Consider the following 25,532-nt stretch of genomic DNA (forward strand, 5'->3'; position numbering starts at 1 on the left):
AAGAGAAGAGGAAGACTGAGAAGTCTCCCTAATCTGGATGTCTTCCAGTCAACTGGATTCCCAGAATTCCCCAGCCTGCCTGGCCATTGTTAAGAATTCTGGGAGTTGAAGTCCACCCATCTGGAAACTGGCACCCACGACGTGGAAGGCTGCCCCAGATCAGTCCCTTTCCCTGTCTCCCCTATAGCTAGAGGCTATAGCCAGTTGCTCTTCCTGAGAGAAACGAAGCCAATGAACAACCGAGAGGCCACAGTGAAGCCATCTTCCTCTGCCAAATCTGGTGGGAAGCGATAGATTGCTGCCTGCAAATGACGGGGCCAACTCTTTCAAATGCCCCACCCAACCCTCCCCACGGCCAACTCACCATGGAACGAGAGTTACACTAATATCAAAGAAATGGTGGAACAGAATCTTTAAAGAAAGGATAACAAAGGAGGGACCGAATGAAAGGTGAATGACTAAAAAAATTTTAAATTTTTTTAAAATAATTACATTGAATTGTTGAACTGTCCCACAGAGTGTTGACCATGAGAAGTTGGCCGCAACTAGTTGTCCCACTCCATGGTCAGAGAGCCTTTGAAACCCCTGCTCAGATGGGAGAGCAGATAAAACAGCCTAGGATTTTGCAGTATAGTTTTTTACACACACACACACACACACACACACACACACACACACACACCAGTGACCTTTCCCCCACTTTTGACAACTATGAAATAAAAGCAGTCTTCTTGACTTCCCCTTGATTTATATTGATTTATCCCAAATCTCTTGAGAGAGGCTGACAGGCGAATGGAGGCAAAGTTAAATAAAGGCTAAGAGAGGCCTCAGAGGTATTTGCTGGAGCTCCCCACTGAATAAGGGCTACAATTAAGTGACAGCCTCTCCTTTTAAAAATATAAAGTGGCAGATGAGACAAAAATGATGAATTGGGAGTTAATGCAAAACTTTCACTCAGTTCTGATCATCCCAACTTCTGGCAGAAAGTCCTCCAGATCTGCCTTTGATCTCCTTGTTCTTCATATTGCATTATCGTGATTTCTCCTCTCCTGACTTCTAGGATTTTGCAGACTATCTGAAAATCATGTTTTGAACCTGTCAGGAGAAGGCAGCTTGCTCAGACAAGGTAGCCACACCAGCCTCTAAAACCGGCATGGAAAACACGAACTTCTCTAGGAGTCAGTGGGCTCGTTGGTGCAACCAAATCCTATAAAATCCTGCCTGGGCCATTCATTATGACCATGAAAAGCAGAATACCTGGACTTCAATATGCTGTCAACTCACTTCACAATTTATATTGTGAAAGCAGATACACACGAACACACGAACACACACACACACACTGTCTTACTCTATCCCTCTTTAACGCTCCAGGAAGTCTCCGAACTCAAAACAAAATGAAAAACCAATTCCGGGTCCGGTTTGTTTTCTCTCTTTTCTTTGTTGGGGGAGACAAAGAGGAGCATATATGCATTTGCTTCCTACACTAATATAAATACGAATTCTTTGGCCTACATATTTGAGTGTTTGTCAGTAAAACCGGACATGGCAGAGTCGCTTCCTCCGTTTGTAAAGTGGCCACTCTAGCTAGTGCAGCGTTCTCCCCTCTCCCCCCCCCCCACCCCCCGGGGCTGTCATTTTCATTGGCAAACCCAACATCTCAGCCCGAGAAGCCCTCCTTGCTCTGCCTTGAGAAACCGTTGCGTCGGGGGAGGCTTTCTCCTTCGCTGATTCTGACCTGCTGCGATTCCATGAAACGTTACAGATGGTGAGCTTTACTCAGGAACAGCGGCAGACTTTATGGGGAGAGATTTTGCCATCTTCCGCACTCTGGGGCATCACCACCCGATCCGGACAGAGCAGCATGACTCCCGGTGGCTTAACGGTAAGTCTCCTATTTCCTCTATATTTACTTCAGGTTCACCAGATTCTACCACTTCTATTGACTTCCTTTCGACACCACAGCCGGCTGTGAAATATTAAAGTGGTCAATGAAATGAACGGGAGTCGCATTACCTCGATGGAGATCATGGCCTCCGTGTTAATGGCAGGGCTGTTTCTGGTGCCAGAGAGCGCCTAAGCGCCATTGCTATTGACCCTGCTGTTGGTTTGGTCTTAGAAGTTGGCCTGGTAACTGGAAATGGACTTTGTATGAGTTGGTTTCCCTGCCTTCCATCATCAGACCAAAAGCTGCCTTATATTTTGCACAAACTCTCATTGACGTGCAAAGATTGGCTTGGTCCAATATGTCCATTTCTTCTTCAGCCACAAGGAATTTTCACATACCTGGAGTCCGTTTCTATCTTGAGGTTCTTGAGGAAGAGTATTTGCATGCAGGATGGAGGAACAGACTTTAATGTCCTCCCAACAGAGATGTTTCCAGAGGCAAATCTGATCTCATTTGTTGCAGTTGGGTTACAACATGACCAGCCGAAAGGGAGGAGAGAAAGGTCTCTCCGTAAATCTGCTCCAGTCTAAGCGTAGAGGGGACGTTTTGTTCCAAAATTCAATACAACAGAATTAGTAGAATCTTTTTTTTCTGAATGTAACTCAATCACACTCCAGGATCGGAGGGAAGTGGCTGTTAAGCTCCATAGCTCTACTCGGTCTCCCACCCAGAACCCACCCAGAACCTGAAACTGTGGCTTAACAATTCCTCTCAATTCATATATTTTCTTTTCCTTCTGCTTGCTTTCTGCTTCACTTTCCCCTCAGATTCCCTGTTTCAGCCACCCTGGGAAGATCAGGTTTTGAAGGATGGCATCCACAGGAGGTTTATGAAAAAAAACACCAGCTGGCAATTATGGCCACACTGTTGCAGCCAACATCTTGATTGTTCTCACTCGCTCTCTCTTTACACACACACACACACACACACACACACACACACACACAATTAAACATAAGTAAAATAAGTAAAATAAATGAAGGTTGCAACTCCAAGAGAGTTTTTATGTCTTGTGGGATGTTTGGGACCTGCCATCTCTATTCTGCCATTTTTATTACATTTTGCAACTGATCCTGAATTTTATCTGCTTTAAGCCACATCTTTATGTGTGGGTTCATCTGGGCACCTTTGGGTTTCTCAAAAGTTTCAGCCGACCGTCTATGAAGTACAGAAGCCACATCTTTGAAAACCCTCTGCTGCTGGGTTACAAAGAAAGTCTGCAATGGCTGTGGACTTCTACTGTAAAGTTTGGTGTGTTGTTTTTTTTTTTTACAAAGTTAAAGAAGCCTTTGAATTAAATCTGCACCCTGAGCCAGACGACATAGCCTCACTGATTGGGAGTCCTGTAGGCGCTAAGGTAATATAAATAACAACGCTGAATCTCTGCCAAACATCTGGTTCTGCTTGGGCTCTGAAGAAGAACAGTTCTGGGCAAGTTTGTGTGTGTGTGTGTGTGTGTGTGTGTGTGTGTGCTATTTGTGAAAGATACATCAGTAAACCATTCTTTTTTTCCCTATATTTTAATTTTTATTATCATCAACGCAGCCAAGGCTATAGAGCACCTATAGAGCGCCTATAGGACAATCGGTAGCTCAGGCTTGAACTGTGAGGTCCTTGGTGCTCTCTGAGCTTGGTGGTTTTCTTGCTTTTTCTTGCAGGTGGTTTGCTATTCACAAGGTAACATCTTCAGTGCTAGAAGGGAGTGAGGTTTGCTCTTTCTTTATATGCAGTAAGTTGTTCTGTCAGAGTTGGTGGAGATGTTGTCTTCTCATTGGTGGTTCTTTCGTTAGGCTGTGGTTTACTGCTTGCCTGGTGGTGTTGCTCCTAGTGGTAACCTTTGCTAATCTGGGTGTTGATTGTTGATAAGAAAGACTTTCTGACTCTTCTGGTGTGTAAACTTGAATACTGATTTGTCTGAATTCCCTACTGTTCTAGGAATTCCCTACTGTTTTGGGATTTAGCTTGGTCTAGGGGGCTCACAGTTTCCCAGGTGAAATTTGGGTTGCCTCCATCAAGCATGTGTTGTGAGATTAAGGACTTTATATCGTATTTTCTGACTACTAGTTGGTGTACATGGACCTTCCCTTCTAGTCTGTCCTACATGGTGGCTGCTAGAGTCCTTACATTGCACATTGTAGAGGACTCTTGGTGTTTCTTCTTGGGCTGCTTCTTGGGCTTTGGTTTACTAACAATTTTTTGGAGGGCTTCAGTTGGTTTGCGTGCTACACTGATGCCATGTGGTTGCAATTGTGTCATCCTTTTCGTCGCTTGTGTTGGTTGTGCTGTGGTGGGTTGAGTGGTCAACACTTTTTGATAAAGTTGCACAGGTATCCTTTTATTTGTTTATTTATTTATTATGGGTGATGTTGTAAAGCTGGTCTGTCTATTGTTGCAGTGTGTTTGTAGTCATCTGAATAATGTTCTTACACGGCTTCTGTGGTGGGAGGTTGGGTTGCCGCTTCCATGCTGGAACAGAGAAATTTTGTCACATCGGGTTTTCTGCCATGGAGAGGTCCTGCAAGGTACGAATCAAATCCGGTGTTTCAGTCGGTCGTTCTAGGAGGAGATCCTTCTGTGGGGGCAAAAAACGGGAGTTTGGTGGCCACCTTTTTTGGACTAACTCGTTTTATTAAAAGGCAGGAGCTTTCAGGAAGTGCCAGAGCCCCCTATCTTTTGGGGGCCACCCACAATTTTTTTTTCCTGCCAAAGGTCACATTTGACATTTGGGAGCTTATTCTGAGCATCCTCTTGATTGCCATGGTGGTTTGGCCAACCACAAAACATCCGTTCATCAGCAGACAAACAAAAAAGAGCACCCACTATTTGATGTTCAGGAAGGTAGTGAGGCATGATAGGAATACAGGTGATGGTTACCTACACATTTCAAACTGCCCCACACAGCGACTGTTAGCACAGGGGGAAATAATTGGTGGGACTTTTGTCAGAAACCTGCACATCATCACAGAAAGGACAATTTGCCAAAGGCCTGATGAAGTTTGCACAATTCATTTAATGATGTATTATTGCAATTTACTACTGTGGTTTGCTGATCTTTAATAAAGTTTTGTTGTTTTTATTGTGGTCTGTGTAAATGCTCACCACCAACTAAGCATAAAAAATCACAGCAGGCTCCAACAACGGTCATCTGTACTGAGAGCAGCCCTGTCAAAGTGGACATTGGTGGACTATAAAGGTGCAGGGCACAGAAAATATATTTTAATAGTAGCTATGGATAAGCACTCATTAAATTAATTAAACATGGACTAGATCAGGTGGTTAAGGCACCAGGCTAGAAAGCAGGAGATGGTGAGTTCTAGTCCACCCCCCCCCCTCAGGTAGGAAAGCCAGCTGGGTGACTTTGGGCCAGTCCCTCCCTCTCAAAGCCACGATGCCAGGCTTGGGTGACAAGGCAGTAAGTCAACACCTGCTTCAACCAATGGATCAACCCTCAGTTGACCAGCAAAAAGTAGATCCTGCATTTCTGGGGAAATGATGGGAAAAAAACCCATCATTTAGCTTTTCATTAACTTCATTACACGCATGAAGAAGCAGGATTAGAAACAGAAGCTCCAGAATATGGGTGGATATGAAAGACCACATCACATCTAGTCAGTTGGCAAGTGGACCCGGAAACCCACTTTGATCATGGCTTGGGATCTCTAAAATTTCCTTTACCACATTTGACATTTATTCTCCCCAGCGATCCTTACTCTACAAGGGCTTGTTTCTCAGAGAAGCCATCTGCAGACACATGTGCCTGGTAGCTCGGTAACATTATCCATCCATCCATCTAAATCTGGATCACATCTGTATGATCCTGGTGGTTTGGCTAGCCTTAAAAGCAATGTATACCTAGGAAGATTATTGTTTCCGGTATTATTCCATTCACACCAGGGAAAAGTAATCTGGGTTTTTCCCCCCAGACTCTTCCTCTGTGGGCAGCCTCATGCACCGTGTATCAAAACCCACAGGAAGTGAGATGTAGAAAGGTGGTGGTTTGGTTCCAATCCTTTGCTGGCACACTGTGAGAATTCTAGCTTTAGGTGCAGCTTCTACGCACTCTGTTACGTCTGTTTCCCTAAGTATAAAGTCCTCTGCTCGGTTCTGTGCCACCCTGGTCACCTATTTTCTTTTCACCCACGGACACAGATACTTAGAGACACACATGGGATGATAGTGATAGCATTGTCTATGTGGCTGACTTCCATAGGTTAAAGTTTTTAAAATGCAGCATATCAGTTTTCAAATAGCTTTAAAAATCGGTGCAGAGGTAATTTGTCTTGCATGGAACCTGCTCCCAAACCTGTTTCTGGGATGAAGAAGCAAATGATGGTTGGAACTGAAATGAAACAAACAAAATGTTATGATATTTATGTAGTTACTTACCAAGCACATCTAAATTATATTAAAGTAAACAAAATTTATTTACAATCCCCAAGTCACAACTTTTGAGCACCCTTAACATTTGGAAATTAAAAGTTGAAAAAGCTGACCCGTCAAGAATGTAGGTTGTGCACACTTAAAAAAAATAATTCAGAAAAATTGTTTTGAGCCTTGTGTGAGGAAAGGGCCGAGACTTCTCTGCAGCTCAGCAAGGCAACTTCCTGCCATTTCTCAGACTTCTGCGTGTGCCTGAAAAGTGTTGCTGCAGGAGGATATTTATGTTCGAGTAAAAGCAAATGTAACTTTAAAGCAGCTGCAACATCTTGTTTTCAAACTGAAGCCTGGAAAAGGATACAAAGCTTTAAAGAATAGCAGAAATCCAAAAAAGGTTTTGCAACTTACTTGTGAATTATGCACTCCCTTTATTTGGATAGAGAGGTGGCCCAAGAAGTAATTGGAATAGCTATACAGTTGGTAAAAGCGTTCGTCTTTTTTTTTTTTTTTTTTTTTGCCCCAAAATGGTTCAGAAATGTGTGCGCTGACACCTCTATTTTTATCCTAACCTTTCTCCTATTTCCTTTTTCTCTTCCTGGTGCCCTTTGGTCACCGAACACCTCAGAGATTAAAGGGGGAAAAAACTCTACTGCCTTTCACTGTTCTATCAAATAAGGCGAGGGAAGTGGCAAATAAATTTAATAAATAAACAAACACAGTGAGGGAAAAACACAATTGTAGCTAATTAAGCTAATTAAAATAGAGAGAATAATTGTTCAGAATGAGCTCTTTCCTAAAGAGGAAGGTCTTAATCAGCTTCTAGGGAATTTTAGAAGAGTGGGGGCATTGTCCTCAAAGGAGAGGTTGGGAAGCCACAGACCTTCCAGAAGCTTCTCCTAATCCCCAAGGGTTGGTCTTCCCACTGAGCAAACGTTAAGGAGAAATTTATTACCCAGTTGGGTCTTATGCTCTGCCATCAAAAAGCCTGATGGAGAAAAGACGTATGCGCAACATAATGCAGCCTCAATGGAAGGATTTTTTGTCCCAGGACTTCATAGCCTTAATTGTTTCCCTTCTGGTGGGCTACCGGAAACAGCCGACTGCCTCAGCTGAGGATCTGTGTAGGGTGAAAAAAAGGGAGGAGAATTGCACAGAAAAGTGCCTGTGTGTGTGTGTGTCCCACTAATGCCAGTTGCCCCGGCCTGATCACTCCTGGTGACTCCACTCTCCAGACTGGAGCTGTCCCTCTGTGAAAATTGGGACTGTTTGCAAATTCATTAGTTCCTGGCAACAGCCTGATTATTGACCTGGAGTGTGCAGAACGGCGACAATCGGATTAGTGCTTGCAGCACAAAGGCCCAGTGAGACCCCGGGATGTAGTTTGCCAAACAGAGACCAGGGCGTGAATGGGGGAAAGCAAGCTCTCCTTTGGAGACCCCATGATGGAGGTCGAGTGTGATTAGACCACAGTGCACGGACTACAAAGGAGAGGGATGAGGAGGAAAGCTGTGGCTGGTTGCCTCCCAGGGGGCGGCCCAGAAATCAAACAAACTGACTGAGGAAGTTCCGTTCTGGGGCACAAATGCAGCCCCATTAAGCTGTCAGTCCTGTTCAAACAGCAGCCTCTTCCCCACTCTGAAGTCCCAGGTTTAAAAAGCCTGGTGGCATTCAATTGCAAACAAATGGGCATAAAATTGCATTTCTGACATAGCTTCAGGCTTTGGGTGCTCTTGCAAGGTTTAATAAAAAGAAGATATTGGATTCCCCAATTGCTCAAATAGCTACCTGCAATATTAAATTAATTATGAAACTAATTCCATACATCATTCATTCTACAAGTATAGCTAAAGGTGTACATATCGTTCATTTGTTTTGTTTTTAAGGGGTTCTTTTTGGTATTGCATAATTTCATTGAATTTATTGAGGTTGGTGTGATTTTATGGAAAGAAAGGTGTTTTTTTTAAATAACTTCTTCTTTGGGGTATGGATTATTATCTGATAGTGGAGAATATAGACACTTCGGGTCTTCCAGATTGGAGGGTTGCAATAATTGTCCCTACTTATAAGAAAGATAATCAGGAAGATCCTGTAAATTATAGACCTATTAGTCTATTAAGTATTGTAAGCAAATTATATGCAAAGCAAACTTTAGACATGGATGGAATCACAAGGAATTAAAGGGGGTGAACAAACTGGGTTTAGAGAAGGGCTGTCGACTATAGACTAAATTTTAGTACCGGTATTATATTATTCACAAATATGTGTACAGTTTAACCTCAACTATATAAATGACATTTCTGGACTTCAAATATGCCTTTGATTCTATAGCCAGAGAAATTCTGTGGATAAGTTCCAGAATACACTGCCATGGACAGATACCTTATTTGGTACTGAAATGATGTGCTAATTCCTCTCTGAGATTAGGTTACAACAACCATGGACTGAGCAATATACAGCGGGGTGTGTGGCAGGGATGCTTCTGGCCCTTTCCCTGTTTAATCAGTCCATTAATTCCATCAATTGCATTGACAGTCGTGCTCCCCCAAAGTAGCACCCCACAAAATCTGAGTATTATTGCACAGAGATGAAATAATCTTATTTTTCATCTATGGAGATTCTCTGTCATCCAGGTCATGGTTGTCCCAAAGGTGCTTTTTCAAGGGACAACTGAACTTTCTGGTTTTTCTTTGAAAACGTTTCACTTCTCATCCAAGAAGCTTTTTCTTCTTCTCCAGAGCTAAAGGAGCTTCTTGGATGAGAAGCAAAACGTCTTCAAAAAAACCAGAAAGTCCAGTTGCCTCTTGAAAAAGCACCTTTGGGACAGTCTTATTTCTCATTCTCTGACAGGCTTCAAAACAGCAATGGATGCTGCAATTTAATATTTGTAAGGAAAATAGGATAGTAGTAAATTTCCAGAATTCTGACATTATTGTCTTCTTCAAAAGAGTCAAAATCCAAAGTTGGAAGATAGAGGAGAACTTGACTGAACAAGGTCCCGTCTTCAAACACCTGGGAGTGGATTTCCAAGGAAACACGGAGGGCCTGCCATGATGATGTCTTCTGGGGCTTTAAGTTCTGCAGATGCCATCAAACCATTCTATTTCACAAAGTAATACCTGCAGTTGTGGAACTGTTCCAGGCTAAGACCTTAGCCCAAGTCTCTTAGCAATAATTCATGCTAGCAGAAATTCTCTTGAGTGACTCCAAACAAAATGCCCAAGATCTATACAGTACTTTAGCACTCACCGGGTGGGGGGTGGGAGAGAGAGATTCTGGGAGTTGAAGTCCACACATCTTCAAGCCACCAAGGTTGAGAAACAGGGCGATGATACTGAACAGGAACACCAGCAACTGCTGTTTATAAGACAAAGCCGTTTCTTCCCTTATCCCAAGCTGTGCCTCCAGGTAACAAACTTCCTATTCCAGCCTGTGGTTGGTTCCTGGAAAGCCCCTGAATCTTTTGCAGGCTGTGCATGTGCTCCACTAACCCTCTTGTGTGCAAATACACACGGAGTGTTATCTTGATTGGCAAGAAGATCAAACTCTCCCATGAGGGTCCCATGCAGGAAATCAGGGGACAGGAATGGAAAGATAAGAAGTAGGAATCGGATAGAAAACATCGCAGGAAATGATAGAAACAAGATATGGGAGTGGACAGGCAAATAAAGTGAGCTTTAAAAAGTTGAAATACTGTCTAAGAGAAAGATGTGGGGGGGGGAGATCCGTATCTCTAGACTTTTCCATGATGATCTGAAGGTGGTTGGAAGTTACGCATCTGCACATGACGGCCCAGGAAGTTCACCCACAATGGCGCTGTCAGGTTTAGGCATCTGATGATTTATTTCCTTCCTTGCACAGCTTGTCTCGATTTTGTAAAGAAAATGTATTTTCAATTACTTTAACAGCAAGATAAATGAAGTGGAAGAGTACAGCGTGATTACCTATCTAGAGGAATATTTCCACTTTAGAAAAATAACCCCTTCATTTCTAGCCTGTAAGCTGGAGCTACTTTTTCCACACAGGCAAAGAATTGGGCTGCAATTGAGGGGTTTTTGTTGTTGTTGTTGTTGTTGTTTTGCAGAAATTTCCCCATTAGTTGTGTTATCTGGGAGATGGGATTCCTAGTTATAACTAAATAACTATTCCTAGTTATTTCCAGTGGTGAAATTTAAAAATTTCCCCTACTGGTTCTGTGGGCGTGGCTTGTTGGGGGGAGGTCATGTGACTGGGTGGGCATGGCCAACTCGACATCACTCACATCAAGGGGCTCCTCACCGGCCCCTCCCCTCCCAGCCACTCCTTGTCGTGAATGGTAGGAAAATGGGGAAGGGAATATTCCTGCCTACCATCCTTTCCTCAGTCTGTGCTGAGACTGAGGAATGGATGACAGGCAGGAAAATCCCCTTCCCCGTTTTCCTGCCTTTCATGAAAATGGCTCCATTCCAGCTTCTCCCCCCCCATCCCCGTCCCTCCTGGGGACTACCTTAAAAGGGACAGGCTACAGCAGCTCCATTCTGAATGGAGGGGAAAAGCTAGCATTCTCTCTGCTGCATTTAACATTGAATTCTGTGGAATATCGAGCGGCCGGAGGAGGTGAGGGGCAAACGGCCAGGCGTGGGTGGAGCCAACAAGGGGTGATTACTACCAGTTCAGCGAACGGATGCCAATAATCCCTAGCGGTTTTCCCGAACCGGTCTGAACCGGTAGGATTTCACCCCTGGTTATTTCCCTTTCTGTTTTGCTCTCCTCTTCTTCACCGTCCTTAAGTCTCAAATCACCCTGCCTCATCTTTAAAGAGGAGGACTAGATCTACGGTGGGTATGGACTGTCTGTCTGCTGCTGCCTGTTTTCTGTTCAGTTGTTTTCCTTGCCTCCGATGGGCCCCTGAAATGCAGAACCCCCAGGCATCAAGGACAGATAGCTGGGCAGTGAATGTACTGAAATAAAGTTGCTAAAGAGAGGCTTTTCCCAAAGATGATGGGAGGGAGGTTGCAAAAGGTCTCCAGTCTGCCTGAACTGTGGGAGCCGACCAGTTCCTCGCCTGTAGAGAAATGTATTGTTCCAAAGGGAATCTCTTGCTTCCCTCAATAATGACATGGGCCCAGGGCTTCTTCTCCTGGGGAAACGGGAGGCTAAGGCACCCCAACTGCAAACACTGAAAACTCACCTATAAATGGGTGAGAGTGTTAATATTTCAAAGAATGCATCAGGGTATATGCATGACAGATTTTAGTGAACTATAATTCACCTTTAAAGTACAAAGAAGAAGAGCACACTTGTAGTGATAGGAAGATGGATGGTGTGATCAGGTACTCAATTCTCTTTCCTTCTTTTTCAGTGTGTTTCTGGCCATATTAATCCCACTCCCTATTATTGTTTGTTTGTTTGTTTGTTTGTTTGTGTATTTATTTATTTATTTATTTATTTGGAGGGGAGAATCAACAATATCAATCAAGAGATCCATCCATAAATAATGAAACTGCGAGCTAAAACACTGAGGTTTATTCCTCACATTTTTACTGATAAATTAAATTGGAAATTATACATTCTGTCGACATGAATACCAAGCAGGGCTGTCATAATTGATGCAAAAACACTGAATACCAAAAAGGGTAATGAAGATTATTTTTTGTGCTTGTTTCTGCCAACTGTTGTTTCTATGCCGTGATGAATTTCAGTTACATGACAAGTTAGTGTAAAAAAATAAAATAAAAGCAAAACAAAATTATTCAGGCAGAGCTTATTTCAAAGTTTACTGCGCCGTGGATTTAATCTTCCTTTAATAGATTTTGTGTCAAATTTGTCTACACTAGCTGCGAAAATTAATTATAAGCTCCACAAAAATATATTCAATGTGATCCCAGATTTGTAGCTGTCTTTGTGTCTACAAAGTATTGAATGTTTAAAATGTAGCCAGGAACAGGGAGGGAATATATCTGAGAGGTGAGTGAAAATGAAAGATTGAGAAGTAAAGAATCGGGGCTAAGTCAGGTGTAGAAGTACCTCATGCTTCCCTTCCACATTCCACCTCACCTGAAAATCCTTCATGACCTCAGATATTGATGCAAATCCAGTTCAGTTTTGTACTCTTGTTCAACTTGAAGGGGTTAAGTTAAATGCACTTCCCCCCACACCTCTCCCCCCCCCCGCCTTTCAGTCTATTTAGGAGCGGTACCAGTTACTGATGATCTTCCAGGGTTAAACACCCAGATGAAGAAGTGAACAGAACTTTCCAAGCATTTTGGAAGGGGGAGAGGTACATCTTGCATCTTCAACTCAATGTTGACTCCTGGCAACTGTGTGGACAGGCCCCTGCAATTTTCATGGCAAGAGTTCAGAAGAGGCTTACCATTGCCTCCTTCCTAGAGCTGAGAGAGAGTGACTGGCTCAAGATCACCCAACTGGCTTCATGCCTAAGGCAGAACTAGAACTCCCGGTTTCTAGCCTGACGCCTTCACCATCACACCCAACTGGCTTTCTAAGCATTACCAGCCTCTTGATTCCAGTCTAGCATCTAATGGTATCTCATCCAAGTCATCAATGCCTCTTGGCCCAGACAAAGCCTCAATGGAACTCAAAGGCAGAATCTGGGATTTAGGCTCACAAAATGGCAGGGCCAAAATCGGTGCAATTGCAGCTTCTCCACGGACGCTTCCTAGCTACTTCTATGACATCCTGCCTATCTCACCCAGGCAAACTACCTATTGCAGAGACTATAGTTGAATATATACACAAACCATCTGGGCTTCTGCTGGAATACAGAGCAATAATCAGTGGTGAAATGCTACCGGTTCATACCGGTTCTCCCAAACCGATAGTAAAAAATGCTACCAATTCGAGCAAACCGTTATTTCTGACGATCAGCTGGGCGACAATCAGCTGTGATGCACGATTTATATTAGCTAGAATCGTCAGATTTCTTGCTTTCTAGCTAATCTAAATCGCGTGGCACAGCGGATTCCCCCCCCCACCTCGCTGTTCTACTTACCTTTGCAAACGCAGAAGGCTTCAAAATGTTCCTTTTTTAGTACTGCATGGGCCCGCCTCAGGCGCACATGCACATGAAGTGCGTATGCACAGGTGAAGCACACGCTCGGTAGCAGAGAGGATTTCACCACAGGCAATAATCAATGTATTGCTGGGCTGCCCGTTGTATCAACCATGACATCTGGCATACATAAACACAATTTTCAGAAATCTCAGTTTTCTTTCCATCAAGAAATTGCAATCTTCCTTCTAGAGCACAGACAATTTGTCTAATTCAGACAAACCATTAGCAATAGCACTTATATACGGCTTCACAGTACTTTACAGCCCTCTCTGAGCAGTTTACAGAGTCAGGCTCTTGCCCTCCAAGCAATCTGGGTCCTCATTTTACTGGCCTCAGAAGGATGGAAGGCTGAATCAACCTTGAGCCGGTCAGGATTGAACTGCTGGCTGTGGTCAGTGAGCCAGCCTGCAATACTGCGCCACCCTGGCTCGTTACAAAGTTTGCCAAGTTTCCTGCAATAGCTTGGGTTTGCAGAAGCTGCGTGACCTTCATTTCTTGTTATTAATTGTTTCAGATCATTTTGTTTTCTTTTTGTTCTGTATTTTAAATTTAAGAGTTGTATTTTATTGGTGTTTCTGAATTTTAAATTCTATACGTCTGTTTTATTGGTCTGTTTTGGGGCATTCTTGTCTTTTCTGTGCCACTATAATTGCATGCAGAGGTGAAGAGAAAAGAGATGGTCAGTGCTGGGTGATAATTTGATGGCATATTCAGATCACTCCTCTCTAGTAAGGGGGGGGGCTTGTTCCATATTGTGTGAACACCCTCAATTCTTAGATGACAAATGAACTATCTGGTGGTGTCCACTGAGAAACATTACCTGAACCACCAAAGGAGGTTATAGAAGTTTGCTACGAGAACTGAATTAGCCAAATCGCACTCAAAAGTCCAGTGAACTTTCACTCCTGAAGATCAGCTTGGCACTGGCAAAATTCTTTAAAGTTCTGTGTACAAATTCAGGTTTCCTCTTTGCCTTCCTTGTTTGGATTCCTAATCTCTACGTGGCTAGAAAAGAAAATTGTCTCCTTAAAATTACACAGGCTGAGCAGCTGAGAAGGACTGTTTTGTAAGGAATCTAATTTACTTGGAGAATTACATATAATTTCACACTTCATTTTTTTCACTTCATCGTATAATTAGTCATTACAGAGAATCAAAACTATTGTTTTCTCCTTAAGAACAAAGGCCTTGGAAACTGCTAATTATACCACAGCTCAACATTTTCGCCTTTCTTTCCTCTTAATGGGCTTTTCTGAATATGGAGCTTTGCGTTTGTCAATTTTCCAAGGAAAGGAGTTCTTTTTTTCCCTTCTCGTAAGAAGCATACAACAAAAGAAAAGATGCTTACCTTACTTTAAAAGATGTATACAATCTCCCTTCACTATAAATTTAGCAAGGAGTTTTAGCTAATTGTACATTACACACACTCCCCCTCACAACTACAACTGTTTGTTCCAAGCAAACAAATATGGCCTTGTTAATTCTATTTTTGGTGTTTTGCAATTTCTAATTCAGTAGGACTTTCCTCAAGAATAAATCTGAAAATAGCTCCTGAATAGTGGAATATTTTCCTCAAGTATTTGCCTCAAGAGTAACACCATGTTACTCTGAACAGAAACGGGGAGAAGTTTTAGCAGAAGATCCACTTGATCTGATCATAATACAGGTAGGGATAGGATCAGGTCAGGATTGAACTGTTGGATGGCTTTTCTGTTTGTCTTTGGATCGCTCAATGATTGGCATCTTGTCTTCTATTTCCCTCAGGACTGAGGCAGGCTCTAAATGGTATTTTATTTTACACCACTATTCCTTGCTTTGTTTGAAGTGAATTTTTAAAGGTCTATTACACTTCAACTTCACATTTCTTGGAGACAGTCTTTGGTTTTAGTTGGAGGTTTCATATTGTACTAGTTCAAGAATAGATGCAAGCCATCTTCTTGTTAATGTGCTTTTTAAGTTGATATTTGGATTTATTACTTCAACATTTGTTTATAGCACTTAAACATTCACTCCATTGGACTGAAATATTATAACGCACATGAGCTAATAATTTTAAAATGAATTATCTGAATTATTTCGGTAGTGACCTACATGTTTTAGTCCCCCCTTCTGGCAGATGCTTTCCATAAAAGAGATTTCCCTCATTAAAATGTTTTGGGAGATTACCACATTGATATATAGGGATATCTCATCGTAGTTTTGAGAAGAGCATTTTGTTTGCTTTTTCTTTAATCATTGCAACAAAAAAAGAAATGCTTTAGGGCACAACAAAGAGTTCCACAGGATACTGATGTTAGGCAAGAAACTGCTGGGACCCACCTTCTCTTTCATGGGGTAGTGGAGGGTGGGAATTGGAGTCTAGTAGGACATTCTGCCCACCCCTGGGCAAAGGAAAGATGGCATCTGCTGGCCAGAAGGCCACATTCATCATCATCCATCAGCAGCATCAGCAACACTGCAACGATAAACGATTACGTCTTGCTTGCTTTTCCTTTTCCTAGTATTTCTTTCTCTCACTTAAATGGTTGCTATTTCCAGCGTCTGCCCTGAGATCAGAGGCCGGTTGAAGCTGAGGAAACTCAACCAGCCTGCTCTTAAAAGCAACTGGTGGCTTCGTCCTCCTTTGATCAGGCTTAATCATGTTGAAGTAGGGTTGGTGTTGCTTTAAAAAACGCCTTTGTTATTTTTAGCAAACTTCACCACAGGTTGAAACTGGGGAGGGGAAAGAGTTTGCCAACTCTGTAATTCTAACATTGTTTAATTGTGGTGGTTCTTTTTTAATTCATATAAATCAATTGTCTTCTCCACAGTCTAGTGTGGTTGATGAAGGCAGATGTATAATTGGCAGGTCAAAGGGGAATTTTTCCTCCTGCTGTAACCTACTTTTGTAACTTGTTGTACAAATCACACAGACACACACACACACACACACACACACACACACGGTGCTTAACAAGAGCAAGATTAAAAAGAGAGTGAAACTGAAAGTTGCTGGAAACAGAGCAGGGATTCCCATCCCCACAAATAATCTGATTAGCCATACAGGGAAAAGAGAGGCCTGATGAAAGAGAAGTCCAGATAAAAGAAATTTTGTTGATTTTAGCCTTATTTCACTTTTCTATTTGACTTTGTAATGACTAAAGTTTTATATTATTTATAATGGATTTCGTTTTTGTGGTTTTGTTCGGTTGGCTATTGCTTTTGTGATCTTGTGAAAAGGGTACAATAGAAACTGTGCCATGAACAACCAAAGAAGTCTTTTTCACGATGGAGAATGTTCTTAAAAGTCCCTGAAATGCACAAAACAAACTTTTCCACAAACTACATGCCAGAACTTTGAATAAAAAGACCTTTTTATTCCACCAGGCGGGCCTGGCCTAATCTTTTCCCTTTTTCTTTTTTAATATGAAAATTTTAATCTGTTTTTAAATGATTGGGGTGTTTTAAATCTGTCTGGGCCAAATTGTTTAATTCGGTTTTATTCTGTTTTTTAAATTTTGTATTTATGTATTTTATCGTTCGGCTGTTCACCGCCCTGAGTCCTTTGGGAGTAGGGTGGTATATAAATCAAATAAAGATAAGAAAGATAAGATAAGAACTTTGAGGGAAGATTGCTTAGAACATTCAACAGCCCGTCTAGATCAAATAGAACAGATGCAAAAATAGGGCCACTAAGCTTGCAGGCCGAAACGTTCAATATAGATTTGGAGCCAATAAGTCTCTGTAAGTGCAAGAGAAGAGCCAGTTCAGAGCTAAGGAGCACGCCTGCTTAATAATGTGATCCTCTACAGAGGTGCTCAAAAGCAAATGACTCTTCATTCTTTGCAATCCACATAAGTGTTTAAACACACCTACTGTAAGGATGGGCTTGCAACCTGCCCGGTGTTTCATTTATTTTCTTCTGTTGCCCTTTAAGCAGTTTCCAAGTGTTATTTGTAATTCTCATTACAAAAGCTTTTATAAAGCCCTGAAGATGTTACTTAGTTGGGTAACAAAAACTCTGCAAGGAAACAACCAAGAGCAGAGAGCATCAAGAATGCCACAATTCATATGAAAAAACCCATATAAAGCCATGAAAATCATATTATTTATATTCCTACTATGAGAATTCAGTCCAATTTATAATAGATTCTTTTTAAAAAAATCTTCTGTACATAGAAGCTTTTCCCCTCAATTCCTTACTGCTTAAATCATAGTCAGATTCTTCTCAGACTTAAAATTGAATAAATGAGAAGTGAACTCCTCAAAAAGAATGTTTATTTTCCCACACACTTGAAATTATCTTACAGTATTTGCTGTCTCTTAGGCCAGGGAAATGTAAGATCAATTTTTAGAACTGAATATGAAGCATTGCATAGTCCTGAAAACTTCATCTATTGCTTTTCAGGTCATTTATATCAACCTTGGTTGAAATAACTTTCAAGGATATGGTGACAGTTAAATCTGTAGGGCAGTAAACAAACTCCAGGCAGTTGGGCAGTGTTGGGCTTCAGTGCTTAGTGCTGGACTTTATAGTTTGGTAATCAAGTTCTAGAGAAGAAATTTCCAGATGTTTCATCAGCTACATCTTCAGAGGCAGAGTAGTCTACAGAAACTTCGCCACTAAACCCTGAAGCTTAGCAATGCCCAGGAGATACTGGTCATGAAAGCCTACAGCAGAAAATTCCAGAAAGCTCTAGAGCTTTGGAGAAAACTCATTGTGAACCTCATCACCAGAGATTGAAAAATCCTCAGGTTCTGTGTAAAAACACCTGATACTATATACTTTGTGTTTCCTTTACAGATCCCAGGTTTATTACTGCTCATTTGATCCCTGAAAGTGACAATCCAGAAGATGACAAGATATATTTTTTCTTCCGAGAAAATGCAATTGATGGGGAGCATTCTGGAAAAGCCACGCATGCCAGAATAGGACAGATCTGTAAGGTAAAAATCATGTCAGGTGCAAAAAAGCCAGGTCTGAAATAAAGTGCCCCTTTGAACTCTCACAGCCATATTAAATATATTTACTTGTCTAATATTTATTTGTTCATTCCTTTAGTCAATTCATATGGTCTCCCAATTCAATTTTTGTATTAATTCTAACACATCTTGGCTTGATGGTAGCAAAGCCACTGGAGAATTCCTGTTATGAAAAACTCCACAGTAACTTGCACTCTGGTGTTCTGCTTGTCCTCGCTCTGGAGCTCTTCCTCCAGCCTAGAGTCTCCCACATGGATTTTGGGCGAGGCAGAAATCAAGTCTTAAAATTGTAATTTTAGATGTCACAATCAGGGCTGAGACAATCAGGAGGCTCTTAAAATTCTGGTGTGAATTTTTTATTTGATAGAATGACTTTGGTGGACACAGAAGCCTTGTCAACAAGTGGACAACTTTTTTGAAAGCACGGTTAATGTGTTCTGTGCCAGGACCTAATGGCATCGACACCCATTTCGACGAACTCCGTAAGTGTCAGAACCCGTTGTGAATGCAGATTTATTCCCTGATCAGCTACTGTATGTACTGTTTCATTATGATTTGACCTAAGTTGCTCTTCCTTCTTCTTTCTGTTGACAGAGGATGTGTTCCTAATGAACTCAAAAGATCCTAAAAACCCAATCATCTACGCAGTATTTACCACTTCCAGGTATGGCGCCTGCTGCTGCCCTCACACCTGGGCTTACTGGGCTTGGCTGCTTTGAGAAGCTTTCTTTGTTAGGTGGGGCTTGGAAGAGAGTTGTCTTAACCTTTGAACTGGGAGAATCCAGTGAATGTCGAAAGGTTAATGAACTGTGGTTTTCTCATGAAAAGTCATAAAAAGATTGTGGACAGTATAAAAGGGTTCATGAATCATAGACAGATGTTGGATCATAGAGATTTCACATTGTCTTGTTTCATTGCCAAGATATCTTTTGCTTGGGATGTTGAGAGAATATAGTATGCTAGAAGCAACATCAATGTTCTTCTTGAAGTTTTCTGAGGCTGACTGATTGCAAGGCTTTCCATTACTCAAGGAAACTGAACCTGAAAGCAATTTTTCTATGTACCCAGAGTGATATGGGAACAGGACCATAAGGCTTGCTGGTCTAAGTGAAAAAGAAATGGGGAGGGGGGTACAGAGCAAAGGCATAGAAGCAAGCAGGCACATAGAAATGAGGATAATGCTCATTTCCTTGTGGATCACAGGGACATTCCTAAAACCTTCTTAATTTAGAAAACAAAATGCCTCAGCTTTTTTCTTCTGCTTCTCCCCAATGCTAGCAATATCTTCAAGGGCTCAGCTGTTTGTATGTACAGCATGGCTGACGTGAGGAGGGTGTTCCTGGGTCCCTACGCTCACAGAGACGGTCCCAACTACCAGTGGGTCCCCTACCAAGGAAGAGTGCCGTACCCTCGGCCAGGAACCGTAAGTGAACTTCCTACTGGGGAAATCAGGGGGTGCCAGAATGGTTTCTTGGTGTTGAGTTGGGACATCAGAAATAACTTGAAATAAATGGAATGGAGGAATTGCTCCCCTATTTAAATCATAGCCTTTAGGATATCCTCTGCTTAAAGGTATGGTGATATCCTTTTGAAGGTAATAATCCTACAAATTATATATTTTATATAAGAGATGTCCTTGCTGCTGTCCCATTTATCAGATTTCCACCCCTTGCTTTCAAGAATCCTATAGAGCCAACTTTTGTGGAAAACTGAGATAAAATAAGAATGACTCCTGGTAAGTTCAAACATCAGCACACAACACTTCAGGAATTCAGTGTTTGTTCCTGACAAATGCCCCTCCCTACGGTGTCTCCTTAAGTCTCATTCCCCAGGTGTGCCTGGTGAAGATGGGTGGGGCACTCTTCTCACGAGTAGCCTGCTCAGTCTGCGCTGATCACGCCTTCTCTGCACTCTCTGACCCCTTGAATCAGGAGGGGGCGGTCCTTGCTCCTTGTCTGAGCTCTGTCCCTCCCGTTCATCCTGCCTCTGTTCCCCCCTGCCTGCAGGCCTTACAAATTCCAAAAAGCCTCGCTTGGACTGACTCTGCCCTTCCCCAGTTTTCTCCAAGGCCAACGGAGCTGCCCTCTCAATCACTGTCAGTTCTTGTTCCAGCTCATCTTCCCCCGCAGATTCAGATTCAGGGGCATGACAGACAGCTGACACAAGACAGTCGACAACTTAGATTTTAATTTTACTCTATATAAAAGGTTAAAAGCAAACCATCTTTTTGAGCTGAGCATGACTCATAGGTACTTTATGCAGTTAATCAGAAATTGTCCTGGCAACAATATGGCAGTGGTTTGCTACTGCGTTCTTCTGGATTGTTGTTTTTGTTGTTTTTACCTCCCAGGCTACTTAGTTGTGGTCTCTCTACTAAGTCCAAAACAATGCAGCTTCACAGTGGGAGACGACCAAGTTCCACAGTATTGTTTGCTTACTATTAGACTTCTGTAAGTCACTGAATAACGGGAACCATTTTGACAGAGCATCTAGACGCAAAGAGTTAAGCTCAGCTGGAGAACTGGCCAGCAGAGTAGAAAGGTTGAATATCAATCCCATCACTCAGTCGATAGATGAATCCAGAACAGTTGCGTCATTTGTGGTAAACACGAGAACTGAGGTCGGGTATCAGCCGGATGGTTTTATTTTGTACATTAGGCATTGGAGGAGAAAATGCCCACTTTGGGAAGTCCCACTGTGTTTTTATTATAAATTTAACACTTAATGAGCATCTGCTTGCTTGTAAATTATGAAACTGGATCATTTAAATTATAAAATCGGGTCACTGAGCAAATGAAAAAATATTGAACATTATCCACACATGCTCTTGAGAATGGCTCTCCAACTGCCTAGCCAATACCTCATACTTCTGAATTACTTTCCCTCTTCAATCCATTCCACATCCATTCTCTGATTAATCATTATCTAATTAATGCAGGCAATCAGTGTTGCACTCCATCTGGAAAATTAGGTCTGCCTCAGGGACGGGCGATGTGGAATTCCCTTCAGCAGAAAATGGCTGCTGGGCCCTGAAAAAAGGTTCCCGTTGTTCCCGTTGCTTAAGTGCTGAAATGGGGCAGCCGAGTTCTCCAAGGAAGGGAACCCTCTGTGTTTCTAACCGCATTTGGTCTGAAGTTCTCCCAGCTTGGATAGTCACCAATGGATAGGAATATCGCAATGTTGCTGAAGTAAACATTGGCTATCACAGTATGAACTGATACCCAACATTTAATAAAACATACAGAACTGGCTTGCAACTCTCTTCTATCTCCTTGGTTTTTTTTCTTTAGAAGACTTAGAACTTAAGACTTAGAATGACTGTATTGTCACTTTGAATGTACACTAATCGGCATACATTAAAATGAAATTTCGTTGCATACAGCTCTCAAAGGGTCACCACCACCTCCAATATACACTACATAAACATGACAAGAAATAAATAAAGAAAGAAAGGAATAAATAGATGAATAAATAAAATTTAAGAAGATATCTATTTGTGAGTGGTATATAGGTCGATATGTGTATGCTTAATTTTCTCTCCGATGAACTAAGTCAATGTCTGAATTGACCAAGATTATTAGTTAATTATGAGAGTCAGTTTGGTGTAGTGTTTGAGGCATCAATCTGGAAACCAGGAGGCTGGGAGTTCTAGTCCTGCCTTAGGCGCAAAGCCAGGTGGGTGCCCTTGGGCCAGTCATTCTCTTTCAGCTAGAAGGAAAGAGGCAAGGGCAAACCATTTCCAAAGTTTCTTTTGTCAAGAAAACTGCAGGCTTGTGTCCAAGCAGTCTGCAAGAGTCAGACATGATTGAACAGAAGGGGAAAACATATTTAATTATGTGTTGCCTTTCAAGTGGTATATATACATTAGAAATTCAGAAATTGTCAAGCACATTGCAAGAGCTGCATATTTGAATTCATAAAGGGAGCAAGCGTAGTAATTTAGTTTGAAACTGATTCAATCAAAACTCCAAATTGGATTAACTTCCCTAACAGAAGTCATATCACTAAATCAAATTGGTTTGCCTCCGCAGTGGTTCAGCTACTTAGAAAGGCCCTGGCATGCCTTCGCAGTAGTTAATGTGCTTCCGGAGCCTCTGAGGTGCTGCTGGATGCCATCTGGAGGGCTGCACCAGGCAGGGCCTGACCGAGAGAAGCAGAGTAAAACGGGGCACTTCCGCCCCCCCCCCCCCCCCCACGGTCTGGGTGCTGCGTTCCTGCTGATGATCTCGTGTTCTTCCCACCAGTGTCCAAGTAAGACTTTCGGAGGCTTTGACTCAACCAAGGACCTACCTGATGAAGTCATCACCTTTGCAAGAAGCCACCCGGCCATGTACAACCCTGTATTTCCTATTAATAATCGGCCCATTATGATCAAGACGGATTTGGACTATCAGTTCACGCAAATCGTGGTGGATCGGGTAGACGCAGAAGATGGCCAGTATGACGTCATGTTCATTGGCACAGGTAAGGCGTGTTTATTCACCTGTTTTGTTTGGCAAACCTGCTAGGAAGTGAAATGCAAAACTACCAAATTCCACTCACCCAGTGAGAACTAGGGTGGGTTTTTTTTGATTGACAGAGGAGCAGAAAGTGAAGCAAATCCCATTTGTTTCCTTCTAGAATGGGCTGGTGTGCCTACATTAAAACTGAAGGAGGGGGTGCTGTGTATACCATTTTTTTTAAATACTTAAAGAAAGCTAAAACATAAATCCAACAAAGAAATAAATAAGGAACAGGGCCAGTTTTCATCTGGCAGCCACATTAGATAAATTGGTAAGAGAATTTTTAGGACCTTTGTTCAATTTGAAAACAAGTAGCTTATTGCTCATTTAAACTTCTCCTACCAATGAGAGGAGCAATACAAGCGTGGACAATTTTATCACTTCTGATAAGCCACATCCTTTCTGACTTCTTTCTCTTCCAATAATTGTACAATGTTACAGTATATGTTTGTAAGTTATAAATTATAAGCTATGGTTTAAAACTTTGTTTGGCAGGAGGGAACCTAGTAAATGCCCCATAAACTTTGAGTGCCTGTGGTTTTTTTTAAAGAATTCAATCGAACATGATTTTTTTTTTCCATAAAAGAATAAATAAACAACATTGAAAGTGTCCGAGATGCTCTGGTCACTTTTTTTTCGAGGGTGGGATGGTCTTTGAGTGATGAATTAATTAAAATAGAAGGGTGCTAAAGCATGAGAACTAAACAAACATTTCCACAAACAAAGCGGTTTTTTCCCCTGAGAAAACACACGTAATAAATGTATGAATATCAAACGTCTATTAGGGTAATGTCATTTATATGGTGATGTGGCTCAGAAAATGGGTACAAATCATTTGGATTGTTTTAACTGATTTCATTTCATGCTCCAGTTCCGTTCAAGGAATTGAATAGAATCAGGTCAATTGGATTTTGCTGTCCAGATCAATTGGTTGGTTGTCCTGGGAGGCCTCCAAGCTCCCTTCCAGCCCTGTGATTCCATGAGGGCCTTTCGAGCCAGGAAAATTGGTGGCTGCTTTTCTCTTTTGGTGGCAGTGAAATGCCACAGCGTGGTTAGGATCTGCATGGAGACCGATCTCATTTGATGTGAGGGCTGACCGGAAATGTTGCTCTCCAGAGCTGCTTTGGAGGAAATTGATTCCCAGTGGTCAACTACATAACGAAATCAGGATTTTATAATAAATGCTGACCACATAGGCCTACTATTTTAACTATGATTTATGATAAATGACCTATCACTTTGTTGTTTGTATGTACACTGAGAGCTTCTGCACCGGAGACAAATTCCTTGTGTGTCCAGTCACACTTGGCCAACAAAGAATATTCTCTTCTGTTCCCTTCCCTTCTCTTCTATTATTTTCTTATATTGAAGTAGGTGCCCTTGTGCTCTTAGGTATCTGGGTTTAGAATTGCGGGCTAAATTAATAGGCTAAAATGAACTCTTATACGAACAAAGGTTCATTTCATCTTCTCCAGCAAATGCATCTTTTAGTACCTCCATCTGCACTTGTAAGTTAATGCGGAAGTAAAGAAAGATAATTTAGCTCAGTCTGAGTCCGTCTGTCAGTACACGGACATTCATAACACTACGTCTATCTTGTAAATTAAATTATGCACCAAAAGCTTTCTGATCTGAACAGAAAGGACCGATTCAGTGTGAAGCTGCTTGAAAAATTACTCAGCTGAAGAAGCTGATCCTGAAGGCAGATAAAGTTTCATTTCAGATGCTTGGGGCTCTAATATGTAATGTGTTGTAATTTGGACCTCAACAACGTTATAAAACAATCATCACGGAATTTCCTTAGAATATGCATGAACACATTCCAACTTTATCCCCTTCTGCTATCGGAAAATGTTTTAGAAGTGTAAGACTGGCATTCTCTCCAGGGGTGGGTTCTACTTACCTCCGCTTCCGGTTCGCAATGGGAGCGCGTGTGCACAGAAGCTTCTGTGCATGCGCAGATCATCCATGATGATATCCGGGTGGGTGGGCGGAGCCTCCCGCCACCATTACTACCAGTTTGCAAGAACCGGACCAAACCAGGAGCAACCCACCATTGATTCTCTCCCTGCTGCTCTTTCTTTTCAGAAGATGAATTATCTTTTCATCCGTGATTCCAGCAGATCGAGTAGATGTTTACATTGGAATGCTGTGTTGTTGTTTTTTAAATTCTAATTTATTAAATTAAAAAAACCTTTTACCTAAGTATTGTTCATACTTTGTGCTGTCACACAGCACAAAGGCATTCAGCACCATATGTTATACACCATATGCATTATATTTGTTGTATCTTAATAGGAGTCATGGTTAATTAGATGTCAATTACTGCTTTGGGTTGTAGAGAATTCCCACCATCCTCATTTGCTGGTAGATCCTCAGATACTTTGGAAGATTTCATTAAATGTTCTTATTTCTTATATACTTTATATCACTTGCTAATTACAATCTAGTCCACGTTATGTGGATATTTGATTCATCTGAGACTTCTATTGGAGAATTTTTCCAACAAACCATGTTAAAGGATTCCTTGGCCTGTTGATTCTATTCTTCCAGCAAGCTTTTATATGACTGACAAAATTGCACCATTCATTGATGTCTTTTCTGGCACACAATTCCTGCAAAGAACTTTATAACCGCTACAACATGGTGGAAAGTGTATCAGTGTAAAATTGGTACCATCAGCTTAGACCAA

At 41.8% G+C, this 25,532-nt stretch overlaps 1 protein-coding gene across 2 annotated transcripts in view; it reads left to right on the forward strand.

Annotated features, from left to right (window-relative positions):
- SEMA3A (semaphorin 3A) overlaps nucleotides 1–25,532 on the forward strand; it is a 128,993-nt gene that overhangs the window by 88,277 nt on the left and 15,184 nt on the right. For both annotated transcript variants that reach the window (XM_034424861.3, XM_087874366.1), the window contains exons 6-11: nucleotides 1,766–1,885; nucleotides 18,160–18,302; nucleotides 18,706–18,820; nucleotides 18,933–19,002; nucleotides 19,617–19,761; nucleotides 22,583–22,802. In XM_034424861.3, the coding sequence (XP_034280752.1) occupies nucleotides 1,766–1,885; nucleotides 18,160–18,302; nucleotides 18,706–18,820; nucleotides 18,933–19,002; nucleotides 19,617–19,761; nucleotides 22,583–22,802 (813 nt within the window). The remainder of the gene's footprint in view (nucleotides 1–1,765; nucleotides 1,886–18,159; nucleotides 18,303–18,705; nucleotides 18,821–18,932; nucleotides 19,003–19,616; nucleotides 19,762–22,582; nucleotides 22,803–25,532) is intronic.

This window comes from Pantherophis guttatus, chromosome 7, assembly GCF_059756535.1.
Source record: "Pantherophis guttatus breed Tessera chromosome 7, ASM5975653v1, whole genome shotgun sequence".
Taxonomy (NCBI): domain Eukaryota; kingdom Metazoa; phylum Chordata; class Lepidosauria; order Squamata; family Colubridae; genus Pantherophis; species Pantherophis guttatus.